Source organism: Morchella sextelata, assembly GCF_020137385.1.
Source record: "Morchella sextelata strain SCLS chromosome Unknown scls_7, whole genome shotgun sequence".
Lineage (NCBI taxonomy): Eukaryota > Fungi > Ascomycota > Pezizomycetes > Pezizales > Morchellaceae > Morchella > Morchella sextelata.
Window position 1 is genome coordinate 1619839 of NW_025408622.1, and position 26703 is coordinate 1646541.

Sequence of the window (26703 nt, forward strand, 5' to 3'; positions counted from 1 at the left end):
TGTAATCCTATATGTACCTGCAGCGGATGGATGGCACAGGTAATGTGAATTTAGGGTTTGTTCACTGACAGCTGGACATGGTTATACCGGTGGTTAATTAGTACCAATTCATATAGTCTAATTATGATATAGTGTTTCGTTTATTATATTTGAGATGGATGTGTAGCTGGTCATTGGCCATTCCTAGCGAGATAAAAGGAGAGGGGTAAAAACAATTTTAGTGCATGTAGTACAATACCATAGCAATAGCCAGGTGAGCTGATTGAAGTTGTGCCGTGGGCGCCGGACGTGGGTTAGGGTTTTTCAAAAATTTTTACCGAAAATATTCGAGTCTGCATGGTACCTAGAACTACTAGGTATGAGGCAGAAAAATACATCGTAAAGAACCCAGAGATATGTCGGTGTTTGGTCTCCTTGTTATCCTTAGAGTCACATAATATCTACGCCAACAAACCAAACCGACTAAAGAGTACAGTCCATTCAGGAATAGCTCTAAAATACCGTATAACAAAGAACTCCATCCATTTTCAACGAGTAGGCCAGCTTTACCTTGCATATCTGACTGATAACGAAGCCGTGTACTCTGCCATCCCGACGCTTTCCCTTTCCCGATAATCCGCAACTGTAGAGATAAGTACATGTAGCCAAAGTGACCTCATCTGTTGATCAAGTGATTACATGTAGTTTCTCACTATCCTATTTCACAATCTTTTTACATCAAGATCTCGTTCTAGATCTGTCACAACACTCTTAATCGACTGACCGTGCATGACGCGATATTAACTCATGAACAATCACTCGATTCAAACAGGGTTGATGTAGATTATTGAAATTAATATCGGCATGAGCCCGGGAGCAATGTCTTACTTATCATGGGACGGTTATTTTCTGAGAAACCTACAGAAGACCATGGTTATATATGTCAAGATGGAGCATTATCGTGTCTCTCCTTGGCACAAATCTACTATACTATAAAAGAATATGGTTTGAGAAAGGTTTCGCTAAACCGGCCCTGACCATGGGGGGAGAGGGAGACCAAATTATGAGCGAGAAGCTAAGATAATCAAGCTGCGGTTACGGGCCAGAGTTTACAAAACGTGATGCTATGACCATATACCCTTCGCCGGTCTATGGGCTCAATTCGCGCGGATTGTTGGGATCAACAGTCCGGTAGTCTACCACTAGACCACGCTCGCCTACACAACTGTCAGTGGCCCGAAAGTAATACTTAACGGGGCGGGGCAAGGCGAGAGTAAGAGGAGCTAGAGAAACCTAACCCTGCCATGACAATATTCTACCACGACGAAGTACAGCATGACCCACAGCTAGCCACCCTCTTGTTTTGTGAATAAAAGGGCTTGATATGCTCCCTCTAGCTCTCTATGATAGTCGAGCAAGTCAACCAAGAAGTTAAAGATCTTCCGTATATACTCTTCTATAGTGTAACATAGGTTATTATATTAGACACTTGGCTTTTCAAATGATATCGAGCCCGAATAAGTGATCTATTTATCGAGGCTTAATCATGGCACATAGCGTGTTGACACCTATCATGTCAACATCTATCCTGTCCGATTCGTGACTGTATGCCTAGCTCAGACTCTTTGTCTTTCTCCATGCATTAATCAAGTCACTTAACGGTCCCGTTCTCCTTTTCAACATAAATCCATGAGGCTACTGGATGCTCTATAGAATAAATAAGAGTATAACTGGCTGGAATGAAGGGTACAAGAGAATCAATTTTACTCATGAGCGCAAGGCTGTGGACTGCTAGGTACGAGGGAAAACCCGACGTCTTAATATGTTACAAGGCGCTCTAACTATGGAAAAGCTTTTTTAAATATACAAACCAAATTCCTCAAACCAGTTGAAATTAGTACGGAATCTAGGTCCCCCTTCATATAGATATACATATAGTACACAACCCATCCTTATATATATGCAGCAGCCGATCCTTTTATACATCCACCGATCCTATTTAGACCAGGTTAACTCTATCCTACTCTTACAGCCTTAGGCCGACGAGAACCACGCTAAACAACTCAGAAAGTAAGCTTACCATAACCTCCCCTGACATTATTCTGCACTATCTCGGGCTTACTAATTTTATATTTAACCTTCGCCGCCGGGGGTCCGCTTCCACTTCTCCTCCTCGCAACCAAAAACACCCCAAACGTGACCAGAATGACAAAGACCGCCACGCCGCCAAGGACCCCGCCAACGATGGCACCAACGTTTGTGATGGTTTTGTCGTTGTCGGCATTTGTGAAGTTGAAGCCGGTGGGGAAGCCTCCTCGCTGTGGAGGGGTGGTTTCGGTACGGAGAGAAGAGGCCTCGCCCGGCGAGAGACTCTCGGGCGCTTTTGAGGCTGCGTCGCGGAATATTTCGAGTGATTGCTCGGCAGTTCTTGGAGGTGTTAGAGCAGAGGTATTTAAGGAAGTAAGTGAAACTCACGGGTTGATGGCGCCAACAAAACCTTGCTGGCAGTGGCGGCCTTGGGAACAGTAGAAAAATATGGGATCAGGGCTGGTAACGTTAATGGTAAATGTAGCCAACTAAATTGTGTTGCTGGTGTTAGAACAAATAGCTAATAAGTACTAACGAACAAGTATAAATAGGAATACTCAACTATCTCTGTATTCAGAGGAAGGGGATGAAAACCGGAGAAGAAGCCCTTTCCTGTTGAATTATTTATTGGTATGCATGGGTTATTAAAGTCCGCCTGTACCGCCGAGTGATTCTACGCATTCATCTGTCATCAGCATAAATCCCACCATTATACATACAGCAGTCAAAAGGAAAAGGCCCAAAAAAAGAAAAGCCAACATACCAACGGATAGAACTGGAACTGCACCCTATCACCCACATCTGCAAACACCTGTTCCGGACTGAACCTCAACTTCAGGTCGTTCCCCTCCCTCCCTACCATCACCACAAACAACCTCTCCCCATTGCAACCGCAAGCGACCAGCAGCTGTAAAAGAATGACGAGGTGAATAATATAGTATGCATTCAGCATGGCCAGCAGCATCATTAACGTCCCCACACATCTCCACGTGCGTGCGGATAGAAGAGGTATTTGTATTGCATTTTCCCATCTCTCTAGCTCTCCCCACTTGTACGTACGTTATATTAAATATTGAAGAGTGGTGGTTAATCCTGGTAACGTACGGTTTCATTACAGTTTCGGTTGATGTTTTAGCAGTTGACGGGGGACCGGGGTCTGGCCGGGTTTGATGCACGTCAACGCACAGCTGCAGTGTTTCGCTTGGGGAACTTGCTTCCCTTCCATGCGTAGAGTATTCCACAGGTACTGCAGTACCAACATTAAATACTCTCTATGGACGCAGCTATCTTCCTTGGTGGCGACGGGAGGCGGAGACATACCATGAGCAAACATATAGGTAGGCACTTTGATAGATCTAGGCGCTTCTAAATAACTACATGTAATTAAGGCTTCCGAGTGTAAGAGCTGACAAGTGTTCAGAGAGAACAGGAGCACTGTTGTTACACAAACATAGCACCCCAGATCCACTCCGCTCGTGTAAACCCTGCCAGTCTCTCGTGTGGTTCCTGGCAGCATGGGGGTGGGTCTCAGTGGCAAGCTCCGCTCAGGTTCTTTAGGCTACATTTACACTCCACCTGAAGACCAGGATGTACCTACATCGCCGACTTGCCACCAGCGGACTCTTTCCCATTACATCGGATTCTTTGGTCCTCCCCTAGCTTGTATGCCACAGATATATTTACCGGCAGCTAGTTCGCCCTCCGCACTCTATCCAAGTCTGAAGTACATCTATCGGACCCAAGCTTCGTCCCATACAATACACGCGACACCCCTGCCCAAGACAGAGATCTGCCAGGGATTGACATTGTACCTACTCTACATACAGCCAGAGGTAGAATTATATAGAAACGGGTTTGTGTGGCTGGTTGGGCCAATGGGACTCCTCCCATATACTTAGAGTACATGAATAATCTTACCACTCGCAGCTGAATGTGCGATGAATTAAACAAAAAAAAAAAAAAAAAAAAAAAAAGCTGAATGTACGTGCGTCTCACTCGCAGCCACAGGACGAGAATATCTCCGGTCTGCCGAAGCCGTTTGCTTGGCCTACCCGATCTGTTTCAGGAGAATTACGTATGCTCTGCTTCCAAAGCAGGGGAAAGCTCGTGGCCTGGGTTTATGATCGCAAACGTACGGGAAGGTTAAGAATGGCCGGCCATTGCCAAGATGATGATCTGGAAGGCGAAAGAGTTGGCTAGCTGATGCTCTGGCTTGGGTAGGTAGGCTCGAACATGGTCTCTGGGTTGATAACGGCGGGTAGTGCAGTGAATCAAGTTGCTCAGATGGGGACGGTGCGGGGCTGGCTCTGGCCTTGCTTGATATGGCATCTGTTCAGATATGATGAGCGGACTCACAGCTCCGTCACAGTATAATATTGCGCAAGGCTTCAACCAAGGAAGTAGTACTATTAGGTTCTCATATGTGATTGGTTCTATACCGCAGGCCTTCATTAAGCAGTATTCCTGCAGTGGGGTTTTATGCCTGCTCACCAGATCACCTGGTCATGCGCTTAGACGGGACCGCAGGTCTTGACTGAATTACTGGGCTCTCGTCGTGAAAGGTTTTAGCCGTTGGCTCGCTACATGTATGCAGGCGGGTTAGAGCAGAGCGCACGAGCGACCGGGAGTGCGGCATGAGCGGAACCGGGATCCTGTCGGGAGGGGATAGTGAATAGAATAAAGAACCCGGTAACCTCAAGCTGCACATTTAGGGAAGCCCTTTGTTGCAGATCGTGCTAGCGAGTGATAGACTGTGATTGGTGTCATCTACTTTTGTTAGTGACCCCCGGTCCATGGGGTTCGTGCGGGAGATGCTGGAATGGGACTCTTGATGACCATCTTTTCGGCGTTTTAATATCTAGTCAAGACTAGAAATTAGTTGGATCGACCAGTCTATACGGGATGTTGTATTCGTGCGGTTGATCGACGCGACTAGATGCATGCACACCAGCAGACTCAAGAGGAAGGAATGAAAGGAAAGGAAAGGAAGTAACAGGGGAGGCGGGCTTAGAAAGAAAAAGATTTCCGACTTATAGTTGGTACATATTTACTATAGTAGATATCGATAACGATAGAGGTTCGGGACGGTATATCAGTGCGACTACCAGTACGTATATAGGAATGTTTCCCGCTGTATGAGCTATTCAACTCCTGCGCTGCACAGCTGCACAGCTGCACAGCTTATATATGGCATGTTTTTTTTTTCGGCTAAATTAAGTTACCTTACCTGGTGCTGGATATCCTAGATTTCACAATAGTGATACGCAAGCACTTCCTTATAGAACTCTTCTGTCAGATAGCCATAGAAGCGCATATACTTGATTTGGTAATATTCCACTCCGAATATTCCCTGTCATGCCTAGAGTGCCACTCACGCTGAGTTTGGTTACCCTCTTTTGGAGCTGGAAATGATCGTTTTGTCTACAAATTGGGCCGAGTGATATTCCATGATTCAGAGAGGGAACAAAGAACGTTCGCAGCAAACCAGCAAACACATAACATAGCGAGTTGAGATTCCGTTAAACCTTCTAACCCCCCCGCCCCCTCACATTTACACACGAAGAGAAGAAAAACTCCCACTAGCCAGAGCCGTTAAAGAAAAAAAGATATATGTATACAAGCAAATCAAAGAAAAGCAAAGCGCCCCAAAGCGAAAAAGAAGAAAAACATTGCTTCATTGGAATTCATGAACCAGGAAACTTTTTTTTTTTTTGCTCTCTCTCTTACTGTTACCAACCGCCAAAACACTCGCACTACACTACGGAAAGATTAAAAGAATAATAGGGATAGTAGTTGGTGATTAGTACTTCCTCCTCTTCGCCTCCTCTGCTGCGGCCCGTCGCACGTCTGCGCCGCTCGCCTTCTCCCACACGTTGCCGCCCCACTTGATGGCGCGCTCGGCGATGGCGGAGGGTCTGTCGATGGCCGGACGGACGTCGAGGTAGAACACGGGCTCGCCGGTGGGCTCGGGGGCGCCGGAGTAGTAGTCGATGACGTAGCGGACCTCCTGGCCGTCCTCGCGGAGGACGTACCAGTCGTGTCTGTCAAACGGCGGGGGTCTTCTCCTATCAGCACACGATCCACCACGAGAAAATCAAGAAAAAGAAAGAAGAAAAAAAACCTACCCGTATTTCTCGGGATACACCCTCCCCAGCATCTGCAAGATCCTCGCCTTCGGCGTCAACTCCTTACTCCTCCCCTGGAACCTCAACAACCTCGGCCACGGCTCGCTCTGCCTCTCCCTCTCCCTCTCCCTCTCCGCCTCCGCCTCCGCCACCGCATCCTCCATCTGCTTCTCCCGCAGCGCATTCATCACCCCGCCGCCAAACTGCCGCTCCCACTCCACAATCTCGCCCCACGCGCCCTCGTTGAGGAAGTTGTGCACGGCCACCATGCTCTCGACCGCGTCCTCGGGGATGTGGTCGTTGCCCTTGCGCTTCATGGCGTTGTACATCTGCTGCGGCGACGGGTACTCCCAGTTGCCCTCGCCCCTGTCGGCGCCGCGCGGGATCGACGACACTTCGCGCTCCGTGGGCAGAACCAGCTTCTGGCCCGGCGCGCGCGTCTGCGGCAGGTTGGAGAACATGAAGTTGAGCGGGTTCATGCCCGTGTCTGAGGGCTCTTTCTCCTCGCCGGCGGCGTCCTTGGGGGGCGCGGCGGTGGTCTCGGGCTTGTGCATGGGACATGATGCCTGAGGGGTTTGAGTTTTTTAGCTGTGGTCAATGAGGGAGATGGGTTTTTTTTTTTGGGGGTGGGGGGTCTTACGGGAGGTTTGCCACTGGTGGGGTGGTTTGGGGGAGGGTTTCGGCGGGGTGCGGGAGCACTGGCGGTGGGTTCGACGGGGTCTGCCCAGAACCAGCCCATGGTGAAGATATAATCTGACGGAGGAGGAGTTGGAGGCAAGGTTGTAATTGATTTGGTGGCGGGCGCTCTTCAAGGTAGCTGTGAGCGTGGTGGGGAAGATTTGTTCGTGTCGATGTGGAAATGTAGAAGATGAAGAGAGAGACTGAGGTTGTTGGGGACCGCCGTTTAAAGATCGCTTATTCATCATCCCTCCTCCCATCCGATCTTTTTTTTTTTTTTTTTTCTTTTCCGGGTTTCTTTTTTTCGGTCCCGGTAACTCCCGTGCTTACATGTGCAGCCGCATTCGAAAAGTACTGGCGCCCTACCATATTGAGTCGTAGCCCACCAACAACCATGGTACTTGCAAATACTCAACTTATTGGCAGATATGACCGCAATAGAGACATTGCAGCTCTCTCTGACAACGGTCTCGAATATGGGAATTGCAAAGCAGAAAGGACTGCCTCGTTGGTTTGGCCCGGAGGTGCCAAAACTTTTCGAACGCGGCTGTACATCCCGGTCGAGAGGGTGCGCCGAACTGCGCTATCGCTCTCGAGCTCAAGCTCTCGACCGGGGCCTTCATAGGACTGTACTCTCCAGATCTCTACCTACATGTAGACAACACCCCGCCGGCAAAGGGGGACATTGGCCACTTCCACTTGACTAGAAGTACATACTCTCCTCCAAGTGCACATTTATGGACGAGCCACAAAGCCTAAAAGTGCTCAGAGCACAGCTGGCAGCGCAGTTGTATCTACCTACATATAATGACTACAGCACAGGTACTGGTGGTAGTACTCTAGTCCTCTCGGGCCGGGGCGCGGTCCTGTTTCGGGAAAGCAGCGGTCGGGTTATAATATGGGATGCTCCTGGAGGTGGGGGTGGGGTACGCGTGCTGGCGGGCGCCCGGAGCCAGCCAATGTCAGTCTGGCCCTAGCTTTTGATATCCTGCAGCAAGACCGCACCGCACAAACGATCGCACCCGGTCCCTCTATGAAGAAATCATGTAGACAACTACTACATGGAAGCTGCGATTTTCAGTACTTCGTGCCGTCGATCACATACAACACCGGTACCAATGATCAAGGGTTTGGTCCTCCGAGCTTTGTTGCCCGTTTGACAAGCGACAGGACTACACCGGATATATATCACCATGGGGTGTGGATCGCAACAAACAATCCAATTGACCAAACAAACTCCCATCCCGTGTTTATATGTGTGGTGTGTATGAGCCGTCATAGCTGGCCGACGTTGGGGCACCACTGCAATTATCGAGAGGTCGAACCCACTCATTGTTACCGAAAGGCCAAAACAATGAAAATGTCTGCCTATAATCAAACAAAGAGGCATATAAACAAGTGAGCTCAAACATCTTGCCCTGGTTGCAATGCCACGGACTGATTGGTCAGTTTGCGCAGATAAACTTTCCACCTGCAGCGGCATTGTTGGAGACAAAGAATATGTCTACATCCCTCCCCCCCCTTCCATCCATCGAGAACCCATATACTTCAAAGACCCAAGGGTTCCCTAGGATTACAGATGAACTTGTTTTTTTTTTTCCCCTCTCTCTCTCTCTCTCTCACCCTCCCCGGACCAGCACGATATCGGCCCCCTCAACTTCATTCCTGAGGAGATAAAAAAAAAAAGGGGAGGAATATCCATATATCAAAAAAAAAAAACCCTTAACAGAAACCAGTCCATTCCATTCCCACCATGACAGGCCTAGGCTTCATCACCGACACCCCACGGTCCGGGCTCCCCCCCGAAACCGCACCCCCGCTCACGGCCCTCCCCACCCCGCCGCCTGCCCCGCCCCCGCGCCGGTCGCCGCCCCAGCGCCCCGAATTCAAAGCGCCGCCCGAGCCCGCGGACGAATTCGCCGACCTGCCCCCGCCCGTGCCGCCGACGGCCGCCGAGGTCGCAGCCGAGGCCGCCGCAATGCTCCGGCTGCGCGCGCAGCAGAAGCTGGAGATGGACCGCAAGATGACCGACAGCTCGGAGATCTACGACCTGCTGATGAAGCAGCAGGCAGCAATAAAGGCCGCGGCGGCGGCTGACAGGGCCAAGCGCCAAAAAGCGGAGGAGGCCGAGGAGCCGGCGGATACGGCGGAGGATCCGCCGTATGAGAGGGAGCTGTCGTCGCCGTCGGACATGTCGAATCCGCCGGACATGACGCCGGAGGTGGCGGCGCAGCTAGCGAAGGATCGCGCGGCAAGGCATGAGGAGATGGCGAAGAAGAGGCGGGATACTGCGATAGAGGAAATGAGGCTTATAGCGCTGAGGGAAGAAGAGAAGCAAAAGCACGAAGATCTACTAGAGGCTGCAAGGGAAGCTGCGGAGAAAGCAGCGCAGGAGGCGGAAGAAACACGGCGCAACAACCAAAAGAATCACAACAAGACCGCGGCGGAGCAGGCGGCGGCGGCGGAAAGGGCGAGGGCCGCTGCGGAAAAGTTGACAGCGGCAGCGAAGGCCGCTGCGGCGGAGGCGGAGGCGGAGAGGCGGCGGCAGGCACAGCTGAAGGCGCAGAGGGATCGGGATCTGCTGTCGGACGACGATGTGACTGATGACGATAACCCGGCCAATGAAGGAACCCCTCCACCGCTTAGTGACGAGGATAGAGCGAATTTGGCGAGGATAGAGCGGGAGGAGGGGCGGGCTCAGGCTTTCGCGGATATGATTGATAGCATATCGTTCACTGTTGAAATTAACCACGGTCTTCAGACAGAGACCTGCCCTTACTGCCAGCTTAACATTAGTGCTCTGGCATATGATGTGGGTACTTTTCCTTTTTCTTGTCTTTTCACTCATTGCACCTGTGCGTCTGCGTCTACGTCTGGTAAAGGGTTTTGAGATTAGTACAAACACACACCCCCCCAACTTGGAATGAATTAAATAAACCCAACTCAAACCTTGGTATCCTAATATTCCTATTACTGCTTTATAGTTAGGGATTCGCGTTACTTGTCCACTGATTTCCGTCCCCCTTTCTATCCAGCGCCCCAGCATTGCTTAATTCCCACAAGAGAGTTGAAAAAAAATGCTAAGACAACACTCTAGGAGAAAAAAGCCCACCTGCTCGCCGATCTTGCTCGCGAAACTGATGACGAACCGTATCCACGGGCCGACGAGATGATACACGGGCCCGGAGCGCTGGGTATGCATTCGTGTTTAATCCTTTTTTTTTTTTTATTCCCGCCCTCAAGCTCTCTGGCCATTTTTCTGACACAATGCACTTAAACAGATTTGGAATACGACGACCATGCAATGAGGCGATGGATCTATATCGACCAACGGACGCATTGCCAGCACTGCGGTATAGAGTTTACCGAAGTCGGTATGGTGCGTATCATTCACTCAAACAATACCCCCCCCCCCCCCCCCGCGGGGGCAAAAAGAGAAGAGAAAGAAAAATACTAACTGATTACAACAACCACAGAGAAAACTCTGGTTCACGGGTGCTGAACGAAGGGCGCAACTCCCCGACCTTCAGGCCTCTGTAGATTTGCAGCATAGGAACCACAGGATACGGTGCCCGTACCAGAGGCGGCGGGAGGGCTATGACCATCTGGCGCAGTGGGGGAATGTCAATCCGCTCGATGGACGGGGCTTTACGACTCTGCCGAGGAGGACTAGGGCTGATTTGACTCATCTGTATGCACAAATGGATGCGATGGGCGACGACACTTATGCTCTTGAACTCATTTATGTACGAATTACTACGCCCCCCCCCCCCCCGGGGCAATTAAGACTCTTACTAAGATTGAAACAGAACCAAGTCCCCCGAAATCTCTCGATAGATGCTGATCGTACTGTAATAACGTATCCTTACAACACCGAACTGAGTAACTCTCAAGCACAACAGTATGCAAGGGCAGTCCGCCATGTGTTCTGCCCCTCTTGCCGCAGAAGGCTCCGCAGGAGGCCGTACCAAATAGATGGCGAGGAACGTCCTGCGGCAGAGGTAATGCAAAATCCTTCCATAACATTTTATCTTCGCCCTAGCCTTCCCCTCCCCCCCAAAGGCCTTCTTTATTCAATTAGGCTAACTCTCGTGCAATCTCACAAAGACACTTGAAGAGCACAGGGCAAAGTGCATTCAAGTCCCTCTACCTGCAAACTTCATAGGATGGATCTCACTTGAATTAAACCAGTACTTGGGCAAACTACGAACCGCATACCCCGCAAAGGCAACTCTGATAGCAATCTCTGAGCAGGTCAAGTGGTTCCACAGATGGAGATTAGCCGCAAACAGCACTGTCCCATTCACTATAACCGGGATAGGTTCTCCTAACATAGCGGCGGGCTGGCCTCCGGTGCCACTGCCCCCTTGCTTCACCGCCAACGCCGCTGTAGTTTTGGCCTCCACGGGGGCACTTCCAGTCCCCCCTGCTGTTCCTCCCCGCCCTTATCGTGCGCATGATGGTACCACGAAGGATGATCAACCACCCCCAGAGGATGAGCCAAAGGATGAGCCAGAGGATGAGATAGAGGATGAGCCCAAGGATGAGCCCCAGGAGAATAAGGAGAAGGAGAAGAAAGAACCCAGAGAGGATGATGAAGATCGGTCGTCATCCCCTGCGCCCGCCTCGGACGACACTGATCCTGAAGATGAAGAAGAAGAAGAAGACGATAATGAAAATAATGAAGACGAACCTGAAGACGAGAATGCCGAGGATGACGAGGAAGAGGAAGCCGATGATGACGAGGAAGAGGAATCCGACGACCCAGCTAGCGAAATTAGCGAGGCCGACGAAGACGAGGAGGATGAGGGCCTCCTCAAGCGGTCCGATGTCCTCAAGGGCACCGCCCGCGCCTCCAGGGCACGACGCGCCGGGATTGCCGCCCAGCGGATCGCCTTGCAAGCGACCAGAGATGCAAACCAGGCCAATCTCGACAACCTCGGTGCAGAGGCATTAGCCAGAGCAGCCAAAAGGGCGGCATTGGACGTTGTCGAGGGATCCACAGGCCTTAATGCAGCACAACTAAAACAGGCGGCCAATCTAGTAGCCTCTAATGCAAGAGGTGCTGCGGCGGTTGCTGCTATCACAGCGACTATAGCGACAAATGATGCAGCGCTTCTAGCCTTTGCTGCGGAGATTGCAGGCGCCGAAGCGGAATATGCGGCAATAATGTTGGCGATAGCAGCAGCTGTAGCTGCGGAGAAAGCAGGTAAAAGCTCCAAAGAGGATGCTATGACAGATGCGGAGAAGGCAGCAAGAACAGCAAGGAGGGCAGCTAGGCTTGAAAGGGCACAAAAAAGGGCAGCCAAGTTAGCTGAGAGAACAGCCAAGCAAAATGCCCAAGCAGCTGAAAAGGCTGCAAAGGCAAAGGCAAAGGCGGATGGGATGAGCGCAGCAGCAAAAGCGCAAAAGGCAGCCACGAAAGCAAGGCAGGAAAACAAGGCAAAAAGTAGGGCACGAAGGAGGGCAAGGAGAGCCCTCAAACTGGACGCTGCGGCGAAGGCAGCCAAGGCCATTGCGGATGAAATAGCCAGGAAAGCAGCAGAAAGGGCAGCAGTACCTAACCCAGATCCATGCCCTATTATAGAATTCTTGTGTGACAGATTAGCACGGCCTACAAATCCGGGGAGTGGACTACGCTTTTCCTCGGGATTTAGAAAAGTGACCTCGCGCGTGACATTGGACGCGCCTCCTGGTGCTTGGGTATCTTTCATGTTTCCAACGTACGACAATACAGATTATGCACCAGCGCCAATGATAACCCCAGTAACACTCGCAGCATTTGCTGGTGGAAACCAGCCTTACCAGAAATATAATATGGGCATAAACTACTTCATGAGGCACCTAGGCTTCTCTGTTCCGAAAGGGGCAGTCAGTCACACACACACCGGCCCGGCCAAGACGTTTATTGCCAAAGGAGTTGCCCCTAGAGCCCCCGGGTTTATGAGCTGGTTGAATCCTGCCAATATCAACCATAATCACATCACTAGGATGTTGACATCTTTGTCTATATTAGGGAGACAAACACAAGCAATCACGCTAAATGCTGCCTTGGTTGCTGCCATAGGTGCGAGAGCAGGGCCTCTCGCACCAGCCCCAGCAGTACTAGCCGCGTGGGCAGCAGCAGCTAACCTCACGCCCGAAGCTATCGCGGTGATGGAGGAGGCATCGATACCCTTAAGGCTAGCTCAGATGGCTCCTCCTCCTCCTCCCCCTCCTGCTGATTCTGGTCCTCCTCCCCCTCCGCCTGCTGATTCTGCTCCTCCCCCTGCCCCTCCTGCTGCAGCTATGAGAAAGCATGGAATCCTTGTGTACGAGGGGGCAAGCTATTATACCGCCAAGAGGAGGAGGTTGATTCCAGACGTGAATCCATTATTACACTTGGCTGTTGACTCCGCGCCCAGTAAGACACTAGAAGCAGACAATATCAAGCTCAAAGCTCTCCTTGCAAGGTCTAAGATGAAACGTTATGTATCGCCACATAGAGTTGGAAGATCTGGTAAACGGCGTAAATGGTACTCTGGGGAAAGCGTTGAACCCGGAAACTTGTTAGTAACAGAGGCACAAGGTGTGGTAGAAGATGATGATGATGATGATGATGATCACGACCAAGATCAGGGTCAAGACGAAAGTGGGACCGAGGATAATGAGTCCCAAAGTAGTCAGGATCTAGATCAGGAAGAGAACGATGTCGACGATAGTAGTGTAGAAGAGGAAGAAGATGAAGAAACGGGGGATGAGGGGGGTGATGAAGAAGAAGAAGGAGGAGGAGGAGGAGGAGGTGAAGACGATAGTGAAGATGGGAGCGGGGAGGCAGGTATTACGCAAGAGAAGCCAGGAGAGGCCTCCGAATCAGATGAGAATTCGGAAGATGAGCCAGAGCTTGATGAATCATCGGCCGAAAGCGTCGAAGGAGGCACAGACACAGAAAAGAACGAGAGAGGAAACCGTGGCAGCCCAGAGAGACTCCAATCCGCCAGATATAGGGATACGGGGAATTACAGCCCACAAAAGCCTCGAGCCAAGACCCCCTCCGAAGAGCAATCTGGCATATCAGTACAATCCGACGCCGACGATAGTAGTGATGGAGGTACGGCCTCCTCCTCGGACGTCTTTCTGTCGGTCTACCGGAACCCAGCGAGTGTGTTATTCCCCACGACCCCAAGAGTATCTGGGAAAAGTCCGTTGAAGCCCAGGTTGCCGTTAGTCAGGTAAACAAACCCAGAGCATTAGACTTCCCATCCCATGAGAATAGCCATACGTGGCATCGATATGTTTCAATATACCACATGCTAATCCGAATCCAAACAACCAGGACAGACCAAAACTCCCCGGCCCGTACGGGAACATCAACATACACCCCTCAATCCCGCCTGCTAAGAATTTCCGATCCCGCATTTCACCTCCTACACCAATCATAAACCCCCGGTCCAAAGGAAAAGAAGTTCGGCGGACTAGCCCAACCCACCTTGGTTGATTGTATTTAATTTATACTTTCTTTTTAATTATTTTTGCGTACATGTAACTAGTTTCCTCTAGAGTTTTTGTGGAAATAAATCTTGTTCATACACTATCACTCGGGGGTACAATACGACCATTTTTGCTTGCAGACTACATCTCTAAGATGCCATAAGATGAAAAAGACTGCGTTTAACACGACTGAGGTTATGGAGCTGCTCGGTTGATGCCAGTGCCGGTGAGATGAATTTCGTACGGGGTCGTTGATCGTGTCAATGCCAAGGCGGTCATACTTTGTCAGCAATACTCCGATTCTAACCCTAACCCTTGAGGCATACACCCTGGCTTCTACCCCTTCTTCCCTATCTTTAGGATTGAGGAGAGTAATAAGTTGTGGGAGTTAGCAAAACTCTGTAGCAACCACCGCCCTGCGTAAATAACACGGAATCTCTTCCTGGCAGGTGGGTTGCGGGCGCGGCGGCATATGGCGGCAAGCATATACCTATACCGCCCAAAGCCGCCTACCACCCCCGTCTTCAACCATAACCAACACCTATTTCACCCACATAGCATTCATAAAAACCCGCTTCTTCTTCTCAATCGGATAGGTCGCTTATGGGCAGTGGTTATGTGTGCATACTAAGTAGTCGTGCTCTAGTTACCGCTGGGCGGCGTCGGGGTGCCAAGACCCCGTTTTGACGCTTAACTGCTTGAGCTCTAAATCCTCCCTAGCAGTGCCTGAATAGCATTCTTCATTGCTCTTCTGGCTGGGTGGGCTGCCTAGCTAGCTGAGAAGTAAGCATGCTATGAGATACCAGCTTACCTAAAACGACGCCTGCAACTACCGCGCTTACTAGATCTCCCGATCTGACTCTGAATATTATTACTCAACAATGGGCCTATCCAGAGTGACTGCCAGTCGCCTTGCAGCTGTCGACGGAGTTAAACAAGAATTAGAGGTATGGATGCCTGATAATTGTTTTTTATAAGTAAGCTTTATAATTTGTGCGGTTATGTTGACAGGGGGTCGTTTGGAATGGTTGTTTAATGGCCATTAGTGACCAAGGTCTATATCTATCTGAATCTCGAGTGCCTTGAGAAGAGATGTAGATAGAACACCAGCCTGTGACAAACAGAAGACGTGTGTGACCTGGCAAATCCTCCCTCAAGTACCGGCCACTTACCCATGTAATAGTGCGTAGAAAAAGTATGTGAATGACATACGCGATGGAAAGCAGTGAGCCGTCATTCTAGAGAGATAGCTGTGCGTTTTGACTCTTCTTGCGCCATGCAAAGAAAGAATGGAGTTTAGATAGATAAACAACTAAGTAAATAAACCGACCCAACCCCGGGCCCCCTCCCCTTCAACCTCCTCTTCCTCCTCCTCCTTCTCCCTCCCCACCTCCCACCTCCCAGCTCCCCCAACTGTGAGATTACTACAAACGAATATGCGCACACGCACACGCACACGCACGCATCTCATGCAAGAGCAAAAAAATACATCAAGTTTGACGGTCGACCAATTGCGGTAACAATCCAAGAATAGGGGAAACGAAGGATCATGAAGAAAAAAAGTCATGAAAAAGAGAAATTACGAATCAGGGAATCATGATTGAAAAAAGAAGGAAATGCTCCAGGCTGAGATATGATCGCCTCAGCTTTTCAAAAGAGAACCGAAAGAGCAAACGAAAAATATGAAAAGAAAAGAAAATGAAAAGAAAAAACATAAAAATAATGAGAGGAATATAACACCCGTATGATATCGCCGAAAGTCCCAACCACTCCCAAAATGAAAGGAAAAAAAACCAAATTTTATGCCGCTTGTCAGTCTGGTCCGCAGTACAGTGTACCCACGGGAGATAACCAAATTCGTAAACAGAGAAACCAAAAGAAAAAACACCCCGTCACGCCTTATCATGACGTTTAAACCCTTCCTATCCCAATCCAGTTATCACAAAACGCGGTAAACACTCGAAATCAACCAAATAATAAATGCAAAAATAAACAGCCTTGAAAACAACGGATTTTTTGCGTTGTTAAAAATCGGAAATATAGCAACCTGATATTCGAATCCTAGATTAAAGGTCCCCCAAGTGCCATTGATGATCCTTCCCCCACATTTTCTCCCTCTGCCCTAAGCTCTGCTTCTCTCGATGATTCCCCTTCCTCATCCCCTGCAGTTCTATCCGGACCATTCCGGTCGAATCTATCCATCATCATCCGTTCTCTGGACCTTTCTCGGAATGTACTCTTGGGCACCCATGTGCACTCATCCCCCCTTCCGAGCCATTTGCACAGATAATAGTACGAATCAATGGAGCCTGGCCCAGCCTGGCCCAGCGGACCCGGGTCATGCTGCCTTTTCCCCAAAACCCTCTCCATAATCCATTCGCTTTCCCCCACTTGTATCTTTTCGTTGTCCTCTTCCTCGTCCCTAACTTTCGGATCATCTCCATGTACCGAGGATTCCGGTGTGGTCATTGGTGGCGGCGGGCTAACCAGGATGTCCATAGGCTTTGAAATTATTAGAGACTCCTCAAATGCAGTGATCAACTCTGGGCCTCCGGTATTCAAGAAGTCTTCCATAATCCTCTGCTTCGTCATCCATCTCTTTTGTTGCTCCTCAGAATCGTAAAAAGTGACCAAATATATCACCGTATCGCCCTCGACTGTTTTGTGACTAAGGATCTCTTTTGGCCTCCTTTCGCAAGGTGTTGGTTTGCTTGGCCAGCAAGATGTGCAGTAAAAATTTTGCTTGCAAGCTTTGCAATTGCAGAATGTCTTACGGGGTATTTCTTCTTCCTGCTCTTCTGTCTCTGTACCATCATCGGAGGAAGCAGCATTGGTCATTGATGGAGACGACGTGAGTGTACGGCTCCGACAATCACCACACACATCTTTACCACAACTAAGACAATCCTTCATTCCAGCCCTCCCAGTCACTGATTCCCCACAGCCGGGCACAGGAGATGTCGAATCGTTTGAGAAACAAAATATTCTCCGGCAACCGCCTTCACACTTCCGGCAACGGTCCAACTCATGCTTTTTACAAATTTGCCTCTGACAGCCGTCGCACATGTCCCAAGTGATAGAGCCCATACAACTCGAGCACAAGATGTCCGCAGGGTTGGCTGCCGTGGCCGAATCGCAACAAGCCTGGAGGAGATGCATGACGGGATTCGTTTCCGAACTAGCCGCAGCCGCTCCGGGTATTGGGATTGGCGCCGTTGCAGCATTGTTGTTGTTGTGAAAATTGTGAGCTGCTGCCGCTCCCGGTATAGGAATGAACGGTTGTGTGTTCTGAGCGGTTTGGATTAAGGGATTGGTAACAGATTCATCCGAGTCTACCGATGAGGGCGAGGGGCTAGCCGGACGAGCGTACGCGCAGTGATGGCATAGAGCTTTTGCACAATTTGAGCAGGTCATTTGCTGTACACAAGCCTCGCAGCGATCCAATATGGCTACATCGCAATTGTCACATGCTATCCCTGTGCCTTGAGTTTCTTCAAACCGTCGGCGCTGAGCGTGCTCATGGGGCGATAGTAGGGTCAAATGCGGGGCCGCAGCGTTGTTCGCTCCCTGTTCCATAAGGACCCTCCACCGCTTATCGAAAGGTACACAGAACTTCTCTTTTCCTCGCCTCAAAATTTCCCTTCGCCTCGGACATCTCAGTTTGGGGGTGGGACACAAACCCAAGTCGACCCATATCCCCAGCTTATCGGCCAACGTCGTCAGGTACCTGCTCGGTTCATCTCCGTCCGCTGGCTTACGGTCGATGAGAAATGGCTTGCGACGCACACCACGAGCTTTATAGACGTAAAGCGATTTAAGGGCTCTCTTGGGAGAAGTCGCGGTAGAAACAGACAGTGGCTCGACAGAATCCTGGTAAACGAGGTAGGGTACTATGTGGTGCTTTATCGATACCTTCCTGCACCCTCTCACGGAAAGGTGCTCTAATGTATTTTGGCATCTGTCCATGACCTTCCCGAAAAGAAAATATCCCGTGACAGCAGTCCAGTCGAGAGTCAAGGAGGTTATTCTATTCTCGATTGGCAAGGTTGCAAGGAGCCGATCCAAGTTGTAGACTGTCCCTAAGCGATATGAGTCGAAAGATAGGTTCTCCACAACTGGGAGGCGAAAATCGAGATGTGAGAAGAACAGCGGATAGCTGTACAAGAGTTGCCGAACATGCTTAGAAGTCTGGGATAAAGCGATCTTTGAAGGCGTATGTAGATGATTCACAAGGCATTCCAAAATTGGTGTATAGATCGTGAGAAGCGCCTCCAGTGGGGAGAGGTGAGCTTGCGGGGTGAGCACGAGCCCCATGGACATGATAGATTGGTGGATGGAATATGTATTAAAGCACAGGTCCAGCAGTTATCCGTGGTTCGGCAACAGACAGCAGCGAGATACCTGATGGATAAGCTTAAGGATTAGATGAATAAGGAATTAGGGGGTGGGATGATGGCGAAAGGAAGGGCAGGAGGATGGGAGAATGAGGAGCAGAAGGAGGAGTAGGAGATTAGAGGAAGGATGGAAGAGAAAGGTGATGACTGATCCGGGTTGGGGGGGAGTCAAATTAGAAACCGCAACCAACAAGCAGAAAGATAAAGTCTCTTTTAGGAAAAGAAGGAATATCTAGAGCGGGGAAAGTGTAGACACTCTTTAATTAAACAAATTGAGATAAAAGGGCTATTGGCGGATACTGGTAGCTACCATTCCATGTAATGCCTCATGATGGTGCTCTCAAGTGGTTTTGAGAAGCAGAAGCTCCTGCGTGCTGGCATCCATTGCACTTCTACATATCTACCAAGCAGCTAAAAATGTATATTCTCTTGTTAAAATGCTCGTGTAAAATGCATCAATTTGAGTGAACTATATCTTCAAGTCGGACATCATATCCGTACACAAGCATCGATTTCATCAGTACATGTCAATTTTGATAAATGTAGGGTATTACGAGAACATTTCCCGACACGAACCACACACACGTTGGGCCTGCCAACAACACTTCCCACCCGGTCCTCTTTGAGAAACTATATGTACTATCATTCGTGGAATTATCCCCTTGTGACTTTACCCCAGTCAACAAAACAAAGGAAACCGTTCCTCTGCATCCCACTGCAGAGGCAATCTTCCGAAATCGTCATCCGAACTTTCGGGGGGAGTGGAAAAGAGGGGCTGATTCGGCGGTGAAAATCGCCACGGTCGCTCAGAAACATCGCCAGAGTCCCACAGATCCCAGTCTCTCACTTGTCGGAGGACATAGATGTAGTCATAGGTAGTGAATTCGAAGAGGCCCCCAATATCTCAAAGGACGTTATAGGTTCACCCATAGCGCAACATTTCAGCAATTGGGAAACCTACTGATATATATGAGCTCTGCCTCAGGAACCGAAATTACCCCCATTTCTATATTCTTGCCGCTGACAATTATTGTATTTTATTCAGCGGTTAGCGAAGATTCTGGGCTGATTTGTTATTTAAGGTTTGGGATACCCTTGACCCTTGTCGAGGACAAGAGGACAAGGTTTAGGGCTGAGACACGAGTCACGTGCGAGTATCGAAATATCAGTACTTGCATGTGCCTATTAAGATCTACATAAACAGAGCCTGTGGGGCGAAGGATAGATTTTGGGCACCTAAACTTTAAAGAGATCGATAATGATATCGAGATACTCACTCTAGAACAGGATACGTTATCGTATGATTTCAAGGTCTAGCTAATCATGATCATGATTTCAGCTATGCTAATATCACTTATCCTACTTAGGCGTTCTGTAAAAGGTCGTGAAAAATCGCCCCGTTGCAGCGCCTGCTTTCACGACCTTTTACTGGCCGCCTTAGTATGTTCTCACAATAAGGCTTCTATTCTCGACAATGGGATACAGGCAGTCAAATTTGCGGCGGATGTTGGTACCACGTGTACGGGATCTCCCATACGGTGCCCAGATTCAGAACGGCCTGGCCACTTAACCAATCTCCTAACTAACCTACACGGAAGACGCTTTTGAGAGTCCCTCGGACAGCTCTCTGCTAATTGGTTGCTGAGGAAAGTCTAGAAGACGGTTAGTTACATGTTAGTTGTTCGGATGAGGGGGCGATGTCTGCATATATACATGCGTGTAACATCTCCATGTCCCATTAAATGGGATCTCCTCGCAGGTGCTCATGATTCGAAACCCAGTCTTAAGTTATATATGTGTGTCACTAATTGGTATTATATGTAGCATGCGGGTGTCTTGTTTGACGGGTACGCTGGCCAATTGGACCAACCCTTTTCAAGACCATCACCCCTCAGGTCACCTTACAATGACATGGCTAGGTGCTACCCACTAGCAAGGTATCTTTCTCTCAGCTCATGCTTTGAGTATTCTGCCCTTCTTCTGGCCAGCTCATTCGTTCTCCCCATTCATCCCCTTCAGGTTGTGCTGGGCCATACGGTTCCATCCTCTACCAGACATTGGACGGTGGATTTGGGTTATTTTTGTTTCCTGCTGACCACTGGCCCGCTGGCTCGCCAGCTTGCCAACAGAACCCAAACCCTCGTTTCCGACCCTGAAGCAATCTCAATCCACCGACCCATGCCTCAAAACCTGTCATTAAGGTACAGGAATAAGGATTCCGAAACTCGACTTCTTCTTTCTTCATGTTTAAGGCACCCCGGAGAGTGGTTATGCCAACAGCGCCTATTTTCGGAGTGGAAAATACACGGTCGTTATCCAAAGACCTCCCCACGAGTATATGTTCTTTGGAGCCATGGACTCCAGGCCAATTCAGAATTTGTCTTAGAAAAGAAGTTCAACTTTTGCTCCGCCACTAAGCCGTCCTCGAAATGCAGGTTTCTATGCACAATGGTAGATGCGTACCCGTCTAGCGATCGCGATTCTTGAGAGCTCGAGGTTGGACTTAAGCGTTAACATTGAGAGCTGGAGCAAAATGTTGTGGTGGGAGAAGAATAGATCAAAGGGGCTCCTGCGGTGGATTATTGCTGTACCTCAGCGATGTCTGCATGCCCCTTCTCCCCTTTGTTTCTCCCCGAAAACTTTACAATTTTTCATGCCACTATCCTCAATCCAAGTCTATATTTTCAACATTGAGTAAGCCTCCTAACGAAGGATAATGATGAGAGATACTGGCAACTGGTGTTGTACGACAGTCATACATCAGCTTATGCCGGCCACTTATCAAAATTCACAGGACAATCCCCCTCCCCCTCATGAGCCTCCCCGGCTTAATATCACAACCCCAACGTGCAATTGGTAAACTCAATCCTAGCTTTACTTATTCTCCTAAGTTGACGCATATGATAGGACAAACAACACCGATCAATTGACCATCATATACACTTTTGATTTTAAACCAAAAGTCCACAAGGGGCTAGATGATGTTTACTTATTACAACTGATGGGCGGACACGAGCGCTTACCAGCGACTAAGAAACAAATGACCATCAAATAATACCACATCAACTAATATTGGAACCATGTATACGTGTCCTGAATCATGTGTATAACAAATATCACCTATGAAAGCATCAACACACTGGCTTATATGTATCCTGCTCAAGGAACTAGAAGAGGCTATACTATTACAAATAGTGGGTCGGCTGTAGTGCGCCCAAACATAACAATCAGATGTTAACTTCATCCAGAAGTAATTGAGACAGTACTTTCATATCCAACGGAGTATCGATTTAGAAAACTCAAAAACGAAAGATCGCCGAATTTTGAATATAAGCGTATCTCTCTACTAAGAGCCTCGATCGACCCGAAGATATCAAAAATATGGAGGACACAAATAAATCAACACGACCCGCCCAGAAAGACCATGTGCGAGTGATATCTCATGAGGGGAAGTTACTACCCACGAACTACATAACCACAATTATTCTGATGTACATCTTAGTCAAATATAAAAATGCCAGACTGCACCATACAGGTACCAGATCATTGTCAATTTCATGAAAACTATTGACCGAGTGAGATTACATGACGCACTACGCTTAAGAATCTTATCAATTCCTATCTAATCCGAGTGTTCTACATTCTACTATGATGATATATCTCTTGATCTAGATAAATTATCCTCGCTATGATCGATGGGCACAAGACGAATAAAGATTTTAATAGGAGTGATCATTGAGGCATTTATTACATCTTCGATAATGTCTTGTGCTCGCATGGTGGAGGGGATGGTACTACTCTTGGGGAAGGATTTTTAACTAAATTCAGTCAACTTAGATATCTCCTGGGCTTGAACTAGGCCGGCAATAATTTTTAAGCAATCCAGACATTTAGAGGTTGTATTCCGTGACACTTTTACATCTACCTGCATCAGATACAGCAGGACATATATCTTGAGATAGGGCTCGAGACTAGGGGAAGGTTTTCCCAGTCTTGTCTTTTAATTGGACTTGCAGGCCACGCATAGGCGTGAGATAAAGCCTCAACGTAAAGTTTAAAACGTTTAGTCTCATGCCATTAATACACAGTATATACAGCCGATAGACTTCAGTCTTAAAACGCTAAAATTCGATCATTTATCCTTTTTCACCATCGGCCACCTCGGTGGCTTTCCGTTAACGTCTAGCGCCGTCAAATCCGCCCCATTCTTCACCAACAACTCACATGCTGCGCTACTGCTCCTATGCCTCGCACAGATATGCAGCGGCGTCCTTCTGAATTTATCTACCACGTTGATATATTTCTGCGAGCCTGCCCGCAACAGCATCTCCACGATCTTTATAGATCCACGCTTGCAAGCCAAATGCAACGGCGTCATCCCATAGTCATCTATCACATCCTGTCTCGCACCACGCCCTAACAGCTGTCTCAAAACCTTCACGTTCCCCAGGCGTGCCGCAATATGGAGCGGCGTCCGTCCAATATGATCCGTCGGATCAACGAAGACTCCCATCTTTAGCAGCATCTTCGTAACAACTGCGTTACTCCCAGCTGCGGCATAATGCAGCGGCGTCATCTGTGTCGAGTCTTTTCCTTCGGGGTCGTCTTGAGATATTTCAATCTGCTCCTCCGCGAGATCATTAAAACAATGCGCTGCAGCGATCATAAGTACTGTGCGGTTGCGTGGGTCTTCGTAATTAAAACGATCTCTGGTATTCATGGCAAGTCGGCGAACAAGTTCCCTGTGCTTGTACTTCACAGCATAATCGATTGGTGTCATTCCCGAATCATCCATCACCTGCCTTTGGCCTCCGGCCGCGTTGCCACTGTTGAGGATGAGTTTTAGGACTTCATCGTTGCCGTTAATACATGCGAGGTGCAGCGCGGTACGGCCGGTAAAGAGGTCCTTTCCGGCGATTACTGTGTTGGCAAGGAGATGTGGAAAGCCGGTGAAAGATAAGATCAATTGAACCATTCTTAAGTTTCCGGTCATACATGGATATAGGAGGGGCGAGGGGAACTGAAGTTCGGCAGGAGCTTCCTCGTCGAGAGTCCCTCCGATATGGAGCATGCAATTACTGTATGTATCACAAGTACACTTGAAGGATTTAAGGATGCTTTGCGTTGTGCGGTAGTCGCTGTTGCGGATTGCCCAATGCAATGCTGCCGATTCGGAAGTTTGGTCGTAGAATTTAAGCTCTTCGTCTTCGAGCAAAAAGCGGAAAATAGGCTGTCCAGGACTTTTATATGTGACAATTGTTTCTTCTTCATCGTCCTGAATTATTTCTTGGGCCATGGTGATGTTTTGAGAATTCTGCAGGAGGAGGGAGGTGAGACGTTTATCTCCGGAAGAGGTGGCATAGAGAAGGACACCAAGTCCCTCGTAACCATTGCTGATGCGCGAAATAAGATACGGTTGGAGGAGCCTGACAAATCGGTATCCCCCTGTGTGGATAACTTCGTTGACCCAATGGAGGGAAAGATGATCAAAGACCTCGAGAATGATGTCGTCTGGTAAATTCTTGAGGATTGACAAAGTTTCCATGGTGATGGTTGGTGATGGTGTAGCTGTCATTTAAGAAGGATGCATGTATTTGAGGGATATGTGTATGTACACATAAAGCCCTATCGGTACATGTATTACGTATGTTCTTCCTCATATTATGTGGTGACACGATGCTGTTCACATTGATTATATACACATGTATTGTGGATTACCTCATTTGACAGTACCGTAGCCATATACATGTATACATGTAACCTAGCGTTGCACTAACAAGTAAATCTACTACATGTATCTTATAAACATTACTAGCGCATGGTATAGGTTAGAACTGGGAAAAGAACCTTGCTATATGCCGGAAGTGAGGAGAAGTTTGAAGGATACAGCTTGAGAGCAAGGCTCATCACTCTGGAGAGCTGAGGCACAGCTTAATATAGACATAAATTAAAGTAGAAGAGAGTATAGGTAAGTCACTAGGCCTCTCTATCTCTTTTGGAGGCGGTGCAGATTTGATTCGGGCAACCTTTACCTCTTAATACCAACCACACTCTATAAGCAAACATCCTGTATCCTCGATCATTGATCTGGATCTTGCCCATGATTACATATAATTCAAACCCTAATTTCTCATATACTAGTCATTTTCAACCCATATTATATGTAGCTTATTCTACAAAACGAAAAAGAAAAGAAAGAGAATACGAAAATGCAAGACCCCTTGTAAACCATTAAGTGCATGATCAGAGCACTTTTATCACTGGGAAGAGAGAAATTTACAAAAGAAAAAGGAATAGAAAACCAGACAGACTACCTCTTCTTCTTCCCTTTGCCTTTCGTCCCGGATCCCTTCGCTTCATCCGCTGCTTTAAACTTTTCCCTCCTCTTTGCCAGCCTCGTCCTGACCTTGACACGATCCGCTTTCCTCTCCGTCTTTGTCAAATACCTAAATTTCTTCTTTTTCTCCTTCGGCTTTTTCTTCTTTGCCTTCTCTTTCTCTTTTTCTGCATCCTCCCTCTTCTTCTCATTCGCCCTTTCTGTCTCGCTGTCTACTTCTTCCGTAGGGTCCATATCCATCGCCTCGACCGTCACAGTCGTGAACTTGTCTTCGTCGATATACTCCTCCTGCTTATTCAGCTCTTCTGGCTCCTCCGCCTCCTCAGAATCGGAAGTATCATCGCCGGAGGAGTCAGAATCATTGTCGCCATCTGTATCGCCATTTGCTTGCGCAGCAGCTTTACGGGAGAGGGATTGTAGTTCGGCGATGTGCGAATTTAATTCCTCTTTTCGGGAGTCCCGGATCTACCGTGAATCAAATCTCAATTAGCAAATGGGTAAGCTAATTGTGATGTCGATAATAGTCCGGTATATATACTTTTTTGCGCTCAATGATCCTCTCTTCTTTTTCTCTGCGGGCAGCCTCCTCTTGGGCGAGTTTGATTCTTTGGAGCTTTCCTGCGAGTGTTCATTAGGCCTTCAATTGCAAGCTAGGAGGAAAGATATCTAGTATGCTGGAGAAACAAACGTTTGTGAAAGCCGGTGAGATACTCTCGTCGTGCTGTTGCGTCGAATGTGAGTTCTTGGGTTGTTCCGGATTTCCGTTTCCGGGACGGTGGTGCCATCGGCTTCTGGGATTTTCTCATTATATTATGTGGGCGCCGGCGTAATTGGTGGCTTCGAAACAAGATCAAATCTCAACTTAAAAAATTACTGGTGCACAAGAAGGCCGGGTAATCCCATTGGTATAGTTATAGCCTAACTACATATGGCTTCGTGACTACATACACATTCAATACCAGTATCTTCTCCGCGCTTTGCTACCCAACGATGCCGGTACCTGACTACAAATTGACTCGCTACTTCATTATCGATTCGGTGATATACTGGGAACATAATCTGCTCCGTATCCGCAATAAGCCTGGGTACTTTTTGTTTAACAATCACGAAGTCACAATACAAGAGATTATAAACCTAGCTTCGGGATGGGAGACCGGAATAATTTTCCCTTCCTCCGGCTCCAGATTTCCAAAGTCAGAGATTCAAACTACGCTATACAAGATGTGTAAAACGAGCCACCCGGTATATCTCCCGTTCGGCGGCGGAGGATTACACGGATTTACCGCCGAGGAGTTACAGGAATTTGTGGACTACATCGAGTTGGAGTCGAGTCAACGCGATGATTACTCCTCTAATAAAGAGAAAAAGGAAGAGAGAACGGACCTCGAGTTGTATTCACGAGAGCCTGAGGAGAAAGATGGAGAGGGAGAGGAGCCAATTATAGATGAGCGTGAAGGCGATGAGCTACTAAAGAGGATTGCGGACAACCTTCAGGCAAAGCTAGAGGCTGTTAAGAGGTATAAGAAAGTGCGTAGGGAGGTAGCGCTTATGAGGGAAGGTCTGGCCAGGAAAGAGGAGGAGCTGAAGGAGTGTGAGAGGGTCATTGAGCTAGAATCGGGGCAAGTATAGTTAA

General features: G+C 48.5%; 7 protein-coding genes across 7 annotated transcripts; 2 read left to right on the top strand and 5 right to left on the bottom strand.

Annotated features, from left to right (window-relative positions):
* Positions 1 to 1957: 1957 nt before the first annotated feature.
* H6S33_012095 (uncharacterized protein) lies at positions 1958 to 3034 on the bottom strand (the record flags this gene model as incomplete). The annotated part of the gene is made up of 5 exons (XM_044843469.1): positions 1958 to 1974; positions 2060 to 2406; positions 2455 to 2555; positions 2630 to 2740; positions 2831 to 3034. 5 exons carry the CDS (start codon positions 3032 to 3034, stop codon positions 1958 to 1960), a joined length of 780 nt encoding a protein of 259 aa, XP_044695763.1.
* A 2832-nt stretch (positions 3035 to 5866) lies between these two features.
* Positions 5867 to 6930, bottom strand: H6S33_012096 (uncharacterized protein; the record flags this gene model as incomplete). Its single annotated transcript, XM_044843470.1, has 3 exons — positions 5867 to 6125; positions 6192 to 6757; positions 6832 to 6930. 3 exons carry the CDS (start codon positions 6928 to 6930, stop codon positions 5867 to 5869), a joined length of 924 nt encoding a protein of 307 aa, XP_044695764.1.
* A 1692-nt stretch (positions 6931 to 8622) lies between these two features.
* On the top strand, positions 8623 to 14084 carry H6S33_012097 (uncharacterized protein; the record flags this gene model as incomplete). The annotated part of the gene is made up of 6 exons (XM_044843471.1): positions 8623 to 9681; positions 9967 to 10063; positions 10151 to 10248; positions 10346 to 10615; positions 10679 to 10870; positions 10977 to 14084. 6 exons carry the CDS (start codon positions 8623 to 8625, stop codon positions 14082 to 14084), a joined length of 4824 nt encoding a protein of 1607 aa, XP_044695765.1.
* A 2316-nt stretch (positions 14085 to 16400) lies between these two features.
* H6S33_012098 (uncharacterized protein) lies at positions 16401 to 18659 on the bottom strand (the record flags this gene model as incomplete). The annotated part of the gene is made up of 1 exon (XM_044843472.1): positions 16401 to 18659. One exon carries the CDS (start codon positions 18657 to 18659, stop codon positions 16401 to 16403), a length of 2259 nt encoding a protein of 752 aa, XP_044695766.1.
* Positions 18660 to 22865: 4206 nt separating this feature from the next.
* H6S33_012099 (uncharacterized protein) lies at positions 22866 to 24278 on the bottom strand (the record flags this gene model as incomplete). The annotated part of the gene is made up of 1 exon (XM_044843473.1): positions 22866 to 24278. The coding sequence occupies one exon, from the start codon at positions 24276 to 24278 to the stop codon at positions 22866 to 22868; it is 1413 nt and encodes a 470-aa protein (XP_044695767.1).
* A 765-nt stretch (positions 24279 to 25043) lies between these two features.
* H6S33_012100 (uncharacterized protein) lies at positions 25044 to 25876 on the bottom strand (the record flags this gene model as incomplete). The annotated part of the gene is made up of 3 exons (XM_044843475.1): positions 25044 to 25535; positions 25609 to 25688; positions 25759 to 25876. The coding sequence occupies 3 exons, from the start codon at positions 25874 to 25876 to the stop codon at positions 25044 to 25046; spliced, it is 690 nt and encodes a 229-aa protein (XP_044695768.1).
* Positions 25877 to 26060: 184 nt separating this feature from the next.
* On the top strand, positions 26061 to 26699 carry H6S33_012101 (uncharacterized protein; the record flags this gene model as incomplete). The annotated part of the gene is made up of 1 exon (XM_044843476.1): positions 26061 to 26699. One exon carries the CDS (start codon positions 26061 to 26063, stop codon positions 26697 to 26699), a length of 639 nt encoding a protein of 212 aa, XP_044695769.1.
* Between the last annotated feature and the right edge of the window lie 4 nt (positions 26700 to 26703).